Source organism: Podarcis gaigeae (genome assembly GCF_964106915.1).
Source record: "Podarcis gaigeae genome assembly, chromosome: 11".
Classification (NCBI taxonomy): Eukaryota; Metazoa; Chordata; class Lepidosauria; order Squamata; family Lacertidae; genus Podarcis; species Podarcis gaigeae.
Genome location: NC_139687.1, coordinates 38,372,478 through 38,386,711, shown reverse-complemented (window position 1 = coordinate 38,386,711; position 14,234 = coordinate 38,372,478). Strand labels below are relative to the sequence as shown.

At 44.8% G+C, this 14,234-nt stretch overlaps 1 protein-coding gene across 1 annotated transcript; it reads right to left on the bottom strand.

Moving 5' to 3' along the window:
• Positions 1 to 28: 28 nt before the first annotated feature.
• CD180 (CD180 molecule) lies at positions 29 to 8,462 on the bottom strand. Its single transcript, XM_083703548.1, has 3 exons — positions 8,163 to 8,462; positions 3,827 to 3,993; positions 29 to 2,439 (listed from the first exon to the last, which is right to left on the bottom strand). The coding sequence occupies exons 1-3, from the start codon at positions 8,250 to 8,252 to the stop codon at positions 711 to 713; spliced, it is 1,986 nt and encodes a 661-aa protein (XP_083559674.1). The 5' UTR covers positions 8,253 to 8,462; the 3' UTR covers positions 29 to 710.
• Positions 8,463 to 14,234: the final 5,772 nt, after the last annotated feature.

Here is a 14,234-nt window from a genome sequence, read left to right as displayed (position 1 = left end):
TGTGAGAAAACATTAAACAAACAGTAACGAAAAAGAGAACTGCCTTGCTGTTTTTTATTGTGGCATTTTTATTCCAAATATGGAAGCCTAGGCTGAGTACTTCTGAGTACTTTCAAGCTTTTTCTTGTCCAGGAGTTAGCAGGAGTCTTCCTTGCCAAATATAAAATGATCACCTAGGAAAGAACAACTGCCGTACATTTTTCAGGTTAAGATACTGTCAACTTTACACTGACCTGGTGCACTGTGAGGTCATCAGTTTTTGCCTCCTATATGGCACTGAGAATGAACTCTACCTGGAAAATGCAAGACCGAACAGTGAACTCTGGCTTTCTCTTATTTCCATACCTTGCAGTGATTTCCTTTGCCATGTTATCTCATGTCAAAAACAAGTTAACCAAGTGCGCTACAGGCAACTCCTGATTTAGGCGCATCTGAATGATGTGTGATCACACACATGCACACTCCACCAAACCTGAAAACGGCCCCAAAATGTCACAAAGATGTTATGAAAAGGGGTTGGGAGTGGTGCAGAGTGGGTTTATGCTTGCATGTGTCCAAAATGGAGCCCCCATGCAAAACGAGGACTGCCTGTACAGTCAACGACAACTGGAACAAAAATTAGTATTAGAAAGTGGAATTCCCTTATAAGCATCTTCCTACTAATTTGTTGGCTTTTGTTACTCTTCTGTATCTTTTATTTTTCCAGGAACTCAAAGCTGTTGGTAGTTTCTCCTTAAAAAACACATGATCAAAATGAAGGTCACTACAATTACTGCTATCGTAACAAAGGCAATCAATACTACTTGAGCAGTGCTAAACCCACAGGACAGATTTATAGAGAGGAGCTTAGAGCCCGCTAGTGATTTGGGCTCTGAGCACACTGTCTCTTCAGAGTCTTCAATTTTATCTATGTTTTGCTTGTACCAAGTTAATAATCCAATATTGGAACAGGTGCATTCCAGTGGATTGTAACTTAAATTGATTACACTCTGGCCAGATAGGTTAGTCAACATATCACGTGGGATAATATGGATCCTATTGTTGGCAAAATTGAGATATATGTTTCTGAGGCTGGAAAATGCATCTGAATTGAATGCAATAAGATTGTTGTGGCTCAAGTCCATGTGTTTTAACTTCTTGAGGCTAGAAAATGCTTTGGTTTGTATAGCCGACAATTTGCAGGAAGATAAAGTTAGCACTTCCAAATTGGGTACCTGCTGAAAGAGGTTGTCTTCCAGGATGGTCTTGGATTTGAAGTTATTTCCATTCAGCTTCAAGACAATAAGATTCTCCAGACCTTGTAAAATGTGTGGGATATTGAGATCAATTTTAGAGTAAGAAAGGTTTAGAATCTGCAAAAAATGCAGGTTGCAGAAGGGTCCTTGAGAAGCATTGATGAGAATCTGTGTGGAAGTGAGGTCCAGAACCTTCAGGTTAATGCTTTCATTAAATGCTGCATTGTGGAACCCGAGCTTGCTATTGTAGCTCAGGTTGAGGTGTTGCAAGCTGCTCAGGCCACGGAGCGGCTTGCTGCAGCAGTCGGCGCTTTCTATTTGAGATCTGCTCAAGTCAAGGTGTTGCAGTTTCGACAAAGACCCTAGGCACCCAAATCCCAAATCCAAGCTTTTCAGATTCCCTCTGAGAGAAATATGGGTGAGGTTGGGGAAAGCAGAAGCTCTGATATTGCAAAGGTGCTCAAATTTATTCTTGTCGAGATTGAGTTCCCTCAGGAAATTCAACTGAATGAGGCCAGTGGGTAGTTCGCCGATGTCTGTGTGGGCCATGTCCAACTTCTGGAGTTTGGCCAAACACTGGAATGTGTCAGCTGAGAAGTATAGGAAATGGCGATATGGCAGATAGAGGTAGTCAACAGAGATGTTGCAGATGCCCCGCAACATGGCGGGAGTTATGGGAAGGGCATCTCTATCCAAAGAATTCCCAAGTCGAAGAGCAACAGTACTGGCATCCTGCAGCCCTTCCAGGATCACCGAAACATTAACACAACGACCAAAATCCAAAGTATAGAAAAAAATGGAACTGAAAGCCTTGGTCCCAATGTGCATAATATCGTTGTCTGCAAGAATGAGAGTCAGATTGCTGACTCGCTTTAATACCTTTATGTCTTCAGCTGATATTCTTTGTATTATGTTCATCTGAAAATCCAAATATTTGAGGTTCCTCGTTGGAAAATGTGATGGGAGCTCTAGTGATTGGATGTAGTTGTCTTTTAGTATCAGTGTCTCCAAGTTACCCAGGTCCTCCATTGGGATGGATGATAAACTACTGAGTCCTGTTTGGGTCAGGTCAAGGTGTTTCAGAGAGTGAGGTCCAGCGAATGCTCTGTCTGCCAGAAACAGAAGATTGTTTCCAGTCAAGATGATTGTCTCCAGGTGAGCGTTGTTTCCGAAGGCATCCTCATATACCCAGTTAATTTGACACCTTAAAAAACAAAACACACACACACAAAAGTCTAGCAGTCAAACACCGCAACTGTATATGCTTATCTTATTAATACACATCTACAGAAACAATAAAAATGGATTTCCTGCTTTTGTTTACATTTTTAATGAGAGGAGAACAATAGAACTGGCACAGCTGTAAATGGGATCATATTTTGCTCCAACCTAAATAGGCAATGAACATTAACACTGCAATTCATTGTCTCTCATTCAGTCAGCACAATAATTTATCTTTGCACAATGAAACATTTTCTCCTCCCCCCATCTGTGCCCTAAATCTGTTCTAGGGGTTCCCAAACCCTCTGGAGCAGATCTGGGGAGGGTGTGAAGGGGAGGGAGAAATTCCAATGAAAAGATGTGCATGGATGGGTACCCAAGTTGTGTGTCTGTTTTTAATCAATGAGGGTCTCTGCTAATTTCAGGCTGAGCATGAACCGCTGTACCTTTTTGTAGCCATGCACTGTGTTCCAGGAACATTCCAATTCACCCACTTGCATAAATCCTTGTAAGTCATATAACACAGGGGAGGGTATACCAGTGTGCCAAAGCATTTGCTTTTGCAATTTTGTTGAAGAGCAGCTTTTCACACTCCTCAGCTATTCTCTGAAATTGAGGCGTTTGTTCTCCTTGCCTCTTCATTTGGTTTTGGCAGCACAATTTGTATGAAAAACAGAATTCTGAGTGCAGGTACCAGGCAGTAAGTTTTGTATGTTTGCTGTTTGTTCAAGCACGAGCCATTAGTGCCTGTGGGAGGGGTGTGTGTGTTAATCTTCACCCCAGCAAGCAAACCAAGCAGAGATGTAAGAGGAGGGTTCAGCCTGATTTAGGAGAAACTAGTGCCATTTCCCGACACTGGCCATATTGTGGTTTATCCTATTTCCTCTTTCCTTGCAAGATAGGTCAGTCAGTTTATGTAGATGTCAAGAAACAAAATATGCACCCAGAGTTTGTCATCTAGGACTTCTTTCAATACTCTACTGCAGGGTAATGAAGCAAGTTCTATGAATTTCTGGTCTTGTAATATGTGTGCCTTGGTAGGGTTTGGTTTTGCCTTTCAGGTGATTTTGCATAGCATTATAGAAGTTTTAGGTGTCAGTTCTAGGCTGCACATGGCATAACGTTAGGTAATAGCACTGCACAGGTTGTGACTGCCTAAAGGCTGGCCTCAATTTACCACAACTACAAAATTTTCTAACAAGTATCGATTCACAGTGCAATGACTTGTGGGAGCAGGTTTGGGTAGATGAGAGTTCTAGCTTTGAGGCTTTAAGATCTCTTGGCTGTAACCACAAGTACCACTTGCTTGAAAAGTTGAAGTGAAAGTCCCAATTTGCACAAAAAGAGGTGAGGACAAAGATCTAGCATACCTTGTTAAGTCTAAATACACCAGATCTTTCAGCTTGCTGAGTGTTGATTGTTGAAGGGAATACAGGAAGTTGAAGCTGAAATCAAGGACTTGGGTTATGTTAGGTAGTTGCTCAGGAATCTCTTTCAGTCCCAGATCTTCACAACTGTAACTTCTGTTAGCAATAAGCTGTAAAAATTACACACAGTTTTATGGATCCACACACATTGATGCACAGCGATGCATTAATGCAACAGAGATGTGTGCATCTCTGTTGGCACAATGCAATCTCTTGTATTTTTGAAACTTCTAATATTGTCCCATCTCTGTATTGGTCTGAATCTGTACCAATGCCAAAAATGGACTCTGCCTGGGAATTTGACATGCTATCTCTCTCTCTCTCTCTCTTTTTTTTTTTTTGCATGGAAGGCAAAGTGTATAAGTATTGTGCAACAAACTATTTTGTTATTTGTAGTAACAGTACCAGCAAGGGTCTTTTGTAGTTTTCAGAAACTCTGGTGTTTGTATCTGAAAACAAAGGCAATAGTCCGGGTGATGCTGGTGACTTCTTTAATTGTCAGACAACTTACAAATTTTGAGAACTATAAAAGGAAGGCAAACCTGAGGGGATTTTCCCTCACATTCTGGACCCTGCTTTTGGCACCTCCACGCCAGCTCATATGTTATCTAAGGTGATACAGGCTTTATTCATATCTGTAAGAAAACTGCCCTGCAGATAAGTGATTAGAGGGACCCTCTCCCAAAATGTCCAGTCCAGGCTGCAGCTTTTCACGGCTGTGTTGGCTTTAGAAAGTGGGAGGGGGGTCTTTCGGATGACTGAGGCTGCAATGGGATTCCTGAATAGAAAAGTATATGGTTGTGCTTTGAGTGTCACTTTCAATTTGATCTGGACTCTTCTTTCTGAAACTCTGTATATGGGGGAGGGGAAGAGACTACACCAGCAGACGACAAAAGATACTAGAGTCAAAATAATGCTATGTGACTGGCGCTGTCAAAATCAGGGCAGACCAAGTGGGTCACAAAAAGTAGTTGGATACAGAACTTGTGACCACACACTGCCTTGTTGCATTGCAGGGAGCGAGGCCAAAATATGACCCCCACCCACCTGCCAGCCCTTGAGCTGCCTTCCCAAAGCTGGATAAGCAAGGCACCAGGTTTGGGGAAGCAGGTGTGAGCCTCTGGCAGGGCCCTCCCACCTCCACAAAGCTGAAAAAGTGCTAACTAGAATTTGCGAAGGCGGCTGGAGGACCTTGTTAGGATCCTGTCAGAGCCCTCACACATCCTTCCCAAAGCCCAGCACCTCACACAGCTTTGGGAATACAGTGTGAGGACTGGATGGTGTCACGGGCCAGGAGCCAGCTTCACCTACTGAACAGCAGCCTGAAGGGGGAGAAGGTGGAGTGACTCCACCTGCAGCTGATCAGCCTTCAAGGACTCAGAGGCACTGATGAGAACCAGCTGGCTTCAGCCTTCTTAAGCAGAGCTTCCAGCAGCAGTCAGAGGCTGGTAACAACGCTTGTAGTTCCTTGCTGCTTCCTGCTTGTCTTGGCCCTTGAGCTCATGATCATCAGATACCCTGGACCGCCAGGCCACACAGATTGCTGGTCACCCAACCCTAGGACTGGACCTGACTTTGGATGCTGACTCTTCCTCCAGGCAAGTACACCTCAGAGACTCTTCTGGTTGGCTGGCCTCCCTCTCCACTGAGCCCTGCATGTTGTAGCTTAGCAATGAGATTTCAACAAGTGGGGGCATCAAATGTTTCCGAGGGGCACCAAAAAAGGCCTTGAGGGCCACATGTGGCTCTTGGGTCATGTGTTGGACTGCCCTGGTCTCAGTGATACTCATAATGGAAACTCCCCAAATCAGACCTGCAAAGGATGTGTTTCTAAACAATGTCATCTTCAAGTGCAAATTCTAGTATTGAACTTTATGTGCTAAAAGCTGCTGTCATTGTTGTTAGATCTATAAAGGACCTACATACAGATTCAGAGTGGGACCATGGTGTGAATTAGCATTTGAAGCCCTCCCCACAACACCACAGTCCTAGTCCCAGTGATTGATATTCTTTCTCTCTTTTTTAAAACCTATGCGGATGCTAATACAGTGGTGCCTTGCAAGACGAAATTAATCCGTTCCGCGATTTTCTTCGTCTAGCGGTTTTTTCGTCTTGCGAAGCAAGCCCATTGACAACTTAGCGGATTAGCGCTATTAGCGGTCTAGCGGCTTTTAGCGATCAGCTGAGAAGCGGCTTATCAGCGGAACAGCTGATAAGCGGCTTAGCGCTTAGCGAAAGGGTGGAAAAAAGCCGGGGGGGGGGGAACGCGGGAACTCGCAAGATTTTTTCGTCTTGCGAAGCAACCCCATAGAGAAATTCGTTTAGCGAAGCGCCTCCAAAAACGGAAAACCCTTTCGTCTAGCGGGTTTTTCGTCTTGCAAGGCGTTCGTCTTGCGGGGCACCACTGTATTGTGATTAAGATCAAGTCTAGTTTGGCCCTATGCAGAGGCCATTTTTAGTTCTGTTATTCCTAATTATCTTTGAAACTGGAGTGGGATCTGTGCCAGATGACCACTATTGCAACAGGTTAAAACATTAAAGTGAGAAAAATTATTAGCATAATTAAAAGGGCAAGTTAAATACAAATATTAGTGCTCCTTTTAGTCTGTAGCTATTTTATCTAGTGGAGGGGGGGACATTTTCTCCCCTGCTACTGTATAGAAAATGCTACCTCTTTTAACAAATTCTGAAAGCACATTCAAATACACTCATCAAGCATTGCTTTTGCAAAGGTAGTTCTTTGATAAGGTGAAAAGCTGAAAGAAATATTAACCTACCTACTTGTGTAACTGTGACTCGTCTCCTCTGCTACATCTATCAAGGATGTTACTGCTTGCAGCATAAAGTGTGCAAAAAAAGAAGGGTCTAGTTCTACAGAAATTAGGTACATTTAAACTGCTTATAAAACAAAGCACCTGTTCGGCAGCCCTGCTGCAAACAGATTAAAGGCACCAGTGGTCTGTTTCATTACAACCCCCTCTGGTTCCAGAGAACTCCTAGTAAAATGTCCATGTGCGCACACAGGCTGCAAAATATGTGCACTACCTCGGAAATGGGTTCTCCGTCATTGCCTCTCATGTCTACATGTCCCTTTAAAACTTCTTAGACACAGTTCAGGACAAGATTTTTCAGACTTGTCCTTTTGCTTATTGATATGCTGCACTGTATGACCTCCCTGCAGGAGATGTGCCTGAATCTTTGGTGCAATAGGCAGCAAGGGGCTTACTCCCAATTACTGTGTCAGGGGTGCCATCTTGCCCTCAGGATTGTGGGTGCTCACCCCCATAACGTGGATACGTGATATTACATGCCTGCACATAGTTGTGGTGGGCGGTGGCACAGCAGCTTTTCTTCCTCCTCCTCCTCTCTGCTGCCAGCAAGGCACTGGCGGAGGAAGAGGGAGGTGGGGGAGTGCATCACCCCCGGCACCACGATCTCGGTGGGGTGCCATCCCGGCTCCCCCCCCCCGCACTGGCCGCCACGCCCCCAGGACACGCCCCACGCCCTCACCTGCTCTCTGCCCCCGGTGGTGGAGCATGAAGCTCCGCCACTGCAGCAATGCACCCTTTTCCGTGGGGAGGGGCTCAGACTTGGAGGCAGAGAGACTCTGCCTCTGCATCCCCTCCCCCCCCCCCCCCCAGTAAAGGGTGCCTCACTTGCTGGATGCTGAGGGAGGAACTTAACTGCTTCTCTTTCACAGGCAACTCTACTACCTCATGCCGGCTTTTCTCATTGATTTTGTGGGTGCCCAGCCCTCTCCCCCAATTATATTATTGTGGGTGCCCAAGCACCCATGGCCCCCTGGAGTTGGCTCTATGAACTGTATATAGGATTGCATTCATAGGTTGGAATCCTAAATAAACTTGCCGTGCACCAGGGAGCACTGAACACAGTGAAAATGCATAGCTATAAGGCTAAAATTGCAAGTACAAGAGAATAAACTCTATTAAAACAACGAGAAACATATTTCCAAGTACCTATGCACAGGACCGTCCCTATTCACATGCTAAAATGGCACAGGATTATCGCAATTTAAGGTTTGTCTTTTCGGCGAGAAAGGATCCTCTAAGTCTAGAAAATTTTCCTGCCTGAGGCCAGTTTTAGCAAATGTGCTCCGAAGGCACAGCATTGTCCCTGATACTTTTGCCAACCGCAAATTTCATAGCCCTTTGAAGTAACCTGATGTTAGCATGCAAGTATTCACTGCCACAGATTAATTATTGATTCTCTCTTGAAGACGCTTTTCCCCGAATAGAGAGACAAACAAGTTATCACTCACCTCAGTGCACATCTTATCTACTGGCTTGGTTACTTCACAGCTAACATCTAAAAGGCCCATCAGAACCCAGCAGAACGTGCACCAGGCCATTAGGAGGGTTTATTAGATTCTCCACACAGACGAGCTGCGGTAATGGAAGTCAGATGAAAAATAATTTTCCAGAATGGGGGTTTAGAAAGCTTTGTTAAACTGGAGATGTGAGAGACAAAACAGCCGTCACAGCTAAAAAGAAGTTTCCTCTTGAAGCCTAGTCATTTATGGGCCCTGCAGCCAACCTTTCAGTTCCTTTTTTCTGCCCCACACTTAAATCCTTGCATCAGTCTGCCCACTTCTGCATTAAATGTCAGGAAATAGGCACGTGAAAAGAGGGTTTGGTCTTTGAGGTTAACTTGGTGTCAGTGCTATTTTTCTTTTCTTTTCTTTTTTAAAAAAGAGGGGCCAGAACTCACCATGAGCGCTTCCCTTGTTTTCTTATAATGGCAATGCTGCCCACCTGAGAGGTGCCGAAACTGAGTTCTGGTTGAGAAAAAGCCCTGCTTGCTTCATCAGAGGAACGTTCCAAGTGAAGCAAATTAGGCGCCACAGAAGCCTTCCAAATCAAATGTGTGTCGTTTGCTGGGAACATTCTTCTTTAGGGGTTACCGCTGTCACTTATACTGCCAAAATGGCACCTTCCTTACACAAGAGGGAGGTATCCACAGGCTCTGAACATTTTTTTTTAAACAGAAGAACCATTTTTTAAAAATCTGAAGTTGGATGCAGTCATGTGAGGGACCCCCAAAACACTGATTCCCCCAACGATTGACCCCCCCAGCATTGATTCTGTGGGGGATGATGTGCTGAAACAGTGACTCAAACGATTGAGGACAAGTGTTCCAGTACCAATGTAAGGAGACTTGTCATCTCATCCCACTGCTGGGAACCAGCCCCAGACCAAATGCTGCCCAACCAGTTCACTTCCCATTTTGCTATACACAGTCCATTACTGTTGCGGCATATTGTTTTGTTTTGTATTTATGTATTTTGTGTGTGTGTTTCTTTTGAATCTTTTATACCTGTTTTTGCAGCTCACATGAGCTGCCTAATAAAGTGATTTACAATTCAATTACCGGTATTAAAAACAATTGAATACAACCATTTCAAAAACAAGCCATGATACCAAACACTATCCAGGCAATAGGCTTATTGATACTTTTTTTTAAAAAAAAAAGAAAAAGAAGCAGTTTTCAGGTGGGATAAAAAAGCTGCCAAGATGGAAGCCAAAATAGATCACTCAGTGCAGGGTATCCCACAATTTGGGCAGTACGACTGAAATAAAATGGCTGTGCCCATGGAGCCCCTTGTGGTAGTGGATGCATGAGGGACCCTTCCAATGATCTAAATGGATGGACAAGCTCATGTTCATGAGAGGGAATAGGGGAGGGGCACATGGAGCAGAGCAGGACATCTTTGTTCCACTTCCTAAGTACAGCAAGCTTTTTTTACTTGATTTTGGGCTAATAACTGTATTGGGGCACCTCAAGGATGTATATGTTCTTCCACAGGACTAGTTCAAAGCAGTTTATGGAAAAGGGAATAAGAATAAATTTATTATTTCTACCCCGCCCATCTGGCTGGGTTTCCCCAGTCACTCTGGGCGACTTTCAACAAAACATTAAAAACAGAATAAAACTTAAAACATTAAAAACTTCCCTAAACAGGGCTGCCTTCAGGTGTCTTCTAAAAGTCGGGTAGTTTATTTCCTTGACATCTGATGGGAGGGCGTTCCACAGGGTGAATCTCAAGACAGAAAATTGCCTCCTGCTGCACACAAAGCCTGTTTCCTTTAGGGCTGTTTTGCTCTTGTGAATAGGGCTGATGTGTGAAGGAGAACTAGGGGGCTGTATCTTTAGTATGTAAATAGCATGGGAACTGTAAATATGCAGGGGTGAGAAGATGTGCAGCCACCTGCATAGATTTCCCCTATTCCAAAAGGTACCAGGGCTCCTTTTCTCAACGTGCACACAAATAATGCATTGCAATGCCTCTTTCCTCCTCCCCAACTCAGGTGCCCTTTTGTGTCTTCTACAGATTACCTATTTTGCTTTAGCAGTTTGCGTTCTCAATCCAACTTTTCTTCGTCCCCTTGTGGCAAGGGCATATTCTCATTTCAGTCCGTGATGCACTTAAAACAAAGTGATTTTATCAGTAAGTTCAAGGTCTCTTAGTTTCCCGCCATTATCCCATTTTACACTTGGTGCTTTGTGTTGCCCACTTCATATCCCATTCAATTACTCCGAGGAATGGGATCGCCAATAGCCTTGCCTTGATGCAGTCACTAAATCAGACCATTTGCCGAAGCGCCTGTCTAATCCTAGTGGGCATATTCTTACATCATAAAAAAACATCTTATTGCATAGATTAATTTGTCTGCTTCTCCCAATGCTGCACCAGCTTTCTCCGAGGCTGATATCGAATGCTTTTGTTAAAAATCAATATGCTTAAGATAGGTTTTGGTCAAGAAATAGTCTCTCCTCCCTGCTTCTTTATTTACCCCCCAATCTCTCTCAGCAATCTGTGGAGTAAGTATTCATAGTGTGATCTTGCAAGGTGCAAATTCTTCTTTAACCTCCTCCTCTTCTCAGTATTGCCCCCCCTCCCCGCCTGCCACAGTTCAATGTGACCGTGTCTAATGCTTTGTCTATGACTGAGAGCTCTTTCCACTAACTCCTCCTGCTTCAGTAAGAAGGGAAATGAGGGCATTAATGACTTTTTGTCTGTGCCCACCGGTTCTCTACTACTCCTGTTCCGACAAGAAATGTAATCTGACTGCTGGGACATTTAATTCTGTGCTCTGTAACTCTTGAGAGAAACAGAAACTGACTGTAAGACCAAAAGGCAAGTTCTGGTCAGCGATCCCTGAAAGATGCTTCCTGCAGTGTTGCTGTAAACGCCTGATAGTCTGGTGGCTGTCGATTGGATCCCTGGCGTGGCGGCCTGATAGCAGGTGCTGCCACGGCGCTGTGGGTTTTGTGCAGAGGATGTGGTTAAATGAGGCTGAAATGCAGGCAGCGAGAGCCTCCTGTTTCACAAGCACCAGATGAATCTGCCCATCCACATCAAGGTCAGCAGGAACCATATGAAGGCGTTCTCTGGGCGAGGGCTCGGTTGTTAAATACGCACACTTAGAGATGCTGCAGAGTTGTTAGTTAGTGATCTGCCCTCCCACCAGGCACTTGGCAAGCGAAGTCTAATACGATGACAATGGATAGGAGTCCTGAGCGTCGAAGCTACCGAACAGATAGCAGCTCCACTAATTCAATCAATTGAGTTTCAAGCAATCAAGACACCATCTGGACAGAATCTAACTCATTGCCCAAGAAGATAAAGACATCTGGACTTCCTAGATGCCAAGGACATGCTTGCTTAGTCCCATAGGCTGCAGGCTGCAGCCAGCAGCCAGGCTCACGCTGACAAGTTTTCTTAATTATGCTGAAATAATCTCACCCTGCAAGTGCCAGGCACTCCTCGCTTCAAAAGGTTAGAAGGATCATGTTTCACAAAGCAGAGCTTGAGGAGGAGCCATCTCCCGTTGTGACTGGAGGGGAGCCCCAACCAACCTTTGTAAGAAAGGGCAAATCAAATGACAAGGTGAGGTAGGTCTATAAATTCAGTCAGAACCATATATTCAATTTTCCATTGAAATCTGGGATGAAATCGGCGATGAAATGGTTGTGGTACCGTTTTCTACTTTGGCACTCCGGTGCTAGTAACACATATTCCCAACATGCTCAGACAGGAGCACGAGCCAAATCAATTTTGTGCGAAACAGGGCAAGCGAGAACACGGGCAATTCCAAGCGTCTGGAGCTGAGCGAGTTTGGTTCATGTGTCACGAAGCAGGCCAGACAACAGTGAGAGCAGCAGTGGCAGAAATTGCACAGGTGATCATGCGTAAGTGTGACTGCCTCTGTCGCTGAGAAAGGCAGCTTCTCTGCCAGCATCACAAGCAGCTGGTGAGATCACGTCTAGAATTAGAACCAGAACCCTTGAAAAGCAGCTGTGAAAGGTGCGCAAGGCACAGGGCTGGACCAAGACATTTTGGCGCCTGAGGAGGACCCCAGATTGATGCCCGGGAAGAAGGGGTGAGGGAAGATCTATTCGAGAACAAGCAGGGCAGGGGACAGAGAAAGATAAACATCAGGATACACTGCCTGGGGGATCCTGCTGTCTGAGGCTGTTGCCTCTCCTTATCTCATGGGTCTTCTGGTCCTGCTTAAGTCACTCTTAGACACCTTTTTTCTGCCGCTTGTACAGATCTGGAGGAGGGGTCCTAAGCAGCACCCACTGTCTGAGCAAGTGGGAGCCTTTCTTTTATAGCAGCTTCTGGACACATCAGGTTGAGTCTCAACTGCAAGTCCCTAACCAATCCAAGTTAGCCACCAGCAGGAGCAGAAAATCCACTGAGTAATTATAAGAAAGGATTAAGGGGGCACAGAAGTGCAAATGTGAGGTGCTAATAAATGTTGTGTTTTGCCTTTCCCCCAGACTCAGATTGGTTAAAGAAGCCACACCAAAAACAAAAACCAAACCCCACCACAGAGTGTTGCAATGCCACTTCCGACATCAGGAGGAGGGGGTTTTGCGGTTCTCACGACCCATTCACACTCTCGCGGGGCTGACTACAGCCCCACGAGAACAGGGTGGCCATTTTTCGCCCATTAACCTAAATTCCGTGTCCTGTGTCTTTATTTATTCCATTCAGTGGGAGGGGGCGGGAATAGACACGCAATGTGTTTTACGAGAGATGGAATAAGGCACTGTAGTTCTTTCTATTGTGCAAAGACCAAATCATGGCATACACTTACATTTCCCTATTGAAGAAAGCTGAATTTCAATAACACTTCCCATTAATAGCAGAAGTTCCAAAGCTCCGGTCTTTGAAATAACTAGAAACTTAAATCTCGCTGTATCTTATAGTGAAGTGACCCATGCATACGACTGGAATTGGATATTAAAATGGAAAGGTTGCTTATGATTCTTTATAATTGAAATGTCAGGCTGTTTAAATAAACAGTGTTCAGTTAGTGTTGAAGTTCATGCGGTATTGCCATCTAGTGGACAACCATAAAATAGTCTGGAGAAAGGCACTGTCTTTGTCACTAGGGTGGCCTGTGATGCGTCCTCCTCATATGAAAGCCGGACAGTCTGGCCGGAAAAGCCTTTATGCTGCCTTAGGGTATAAAAACATGTGATCTGGTTCTTGGAGCAAGACTGGACTTTCTGAGTGGGACAAGTGCTTCCTCATAATACTTTCATAGTGGTGTAGTGGTTAAGAGTAGTAAGACTTGTAATCTGGGGAACCGGGTTCGCATCTCCGCTCCTCCACATGCAGCTGCTGGGTGACCTTGGGCTAGTCACACTTCTCTGAAGTTTCTCAGCCCCACTCACCTCACAGAGTGTTTGCTGTGGGGGAGGAAGGGAAAGGAGATTGTTAGCTGCTTTGAGACTCCTTCGGGTAGTGATAAAACGGGATATCAAATCCAAACTCTTCTTGTTATGTACTGAAGTTCTCACCCTGGGCCAGCAGGGGGATACTGTATATAGTTATGCAAATGAAGGATTGAAAGTGACATTCAGTGATTGGATAGTTTGTATGCAAATGAAGGATCGAAAGTAACGTTCAGTGATTGGATAGTTTTAGAAAGTTGCTACAGTAACAAGGTACTGGAGCTCTATATAAGCAGGCTGACTGAGCCCTTCAGTTCAGTTCTGTTCCAGCTTACAAATAAAGAGCTGCTTTGGAGAAATCGCTGTGTCATCTGCTATGTCTACCCACAACTTAACACTTCTACTTCATAGCAATCTCAGTGTCCTCTTCCAAGAGCAGGCAGAACAGATCCACAGCAGCAGAAGGGATAAATCCTGTATGAGCCTCACCAACAGCAAAAAGAGCCATTTCATCCAAACTGCTTTGGAGAGAGACTTCCTCAAATGCTGGAATGGTGATGGTTCCAAAAATGGAGAGGGGTGTCGGTTTAGAAGCTGTAACACTGCTCTGCCTAAACGTATAACCTCACAGGGGTGGATTGAA

Excerpts from the sequence above, each read along its gene's own strand:
- CD180 (XM_083703548.1), bottom strand. The coding sequence starts at position 8,252 with ATGGCCTGGTGCACGTTCTGCTGGGTTCTGATGGGCCTTTTAGATGTT. Across the intron at positions 3,994-8,162 it reads TAGATAAGATGTGCACTGAG|CTTATTGCTAACAGAAGTTA; the intron begins GTGAGTGATAAC and ends TAATTTTTACAG. Across the intron at positions 2,440-3,826 it reads GTGTATTTAGACTTAACAAG|GTGTCAAATTAACTGGGTAT; the intron begins GTATGCTAGATC and ends TTGTTTTTTAAG.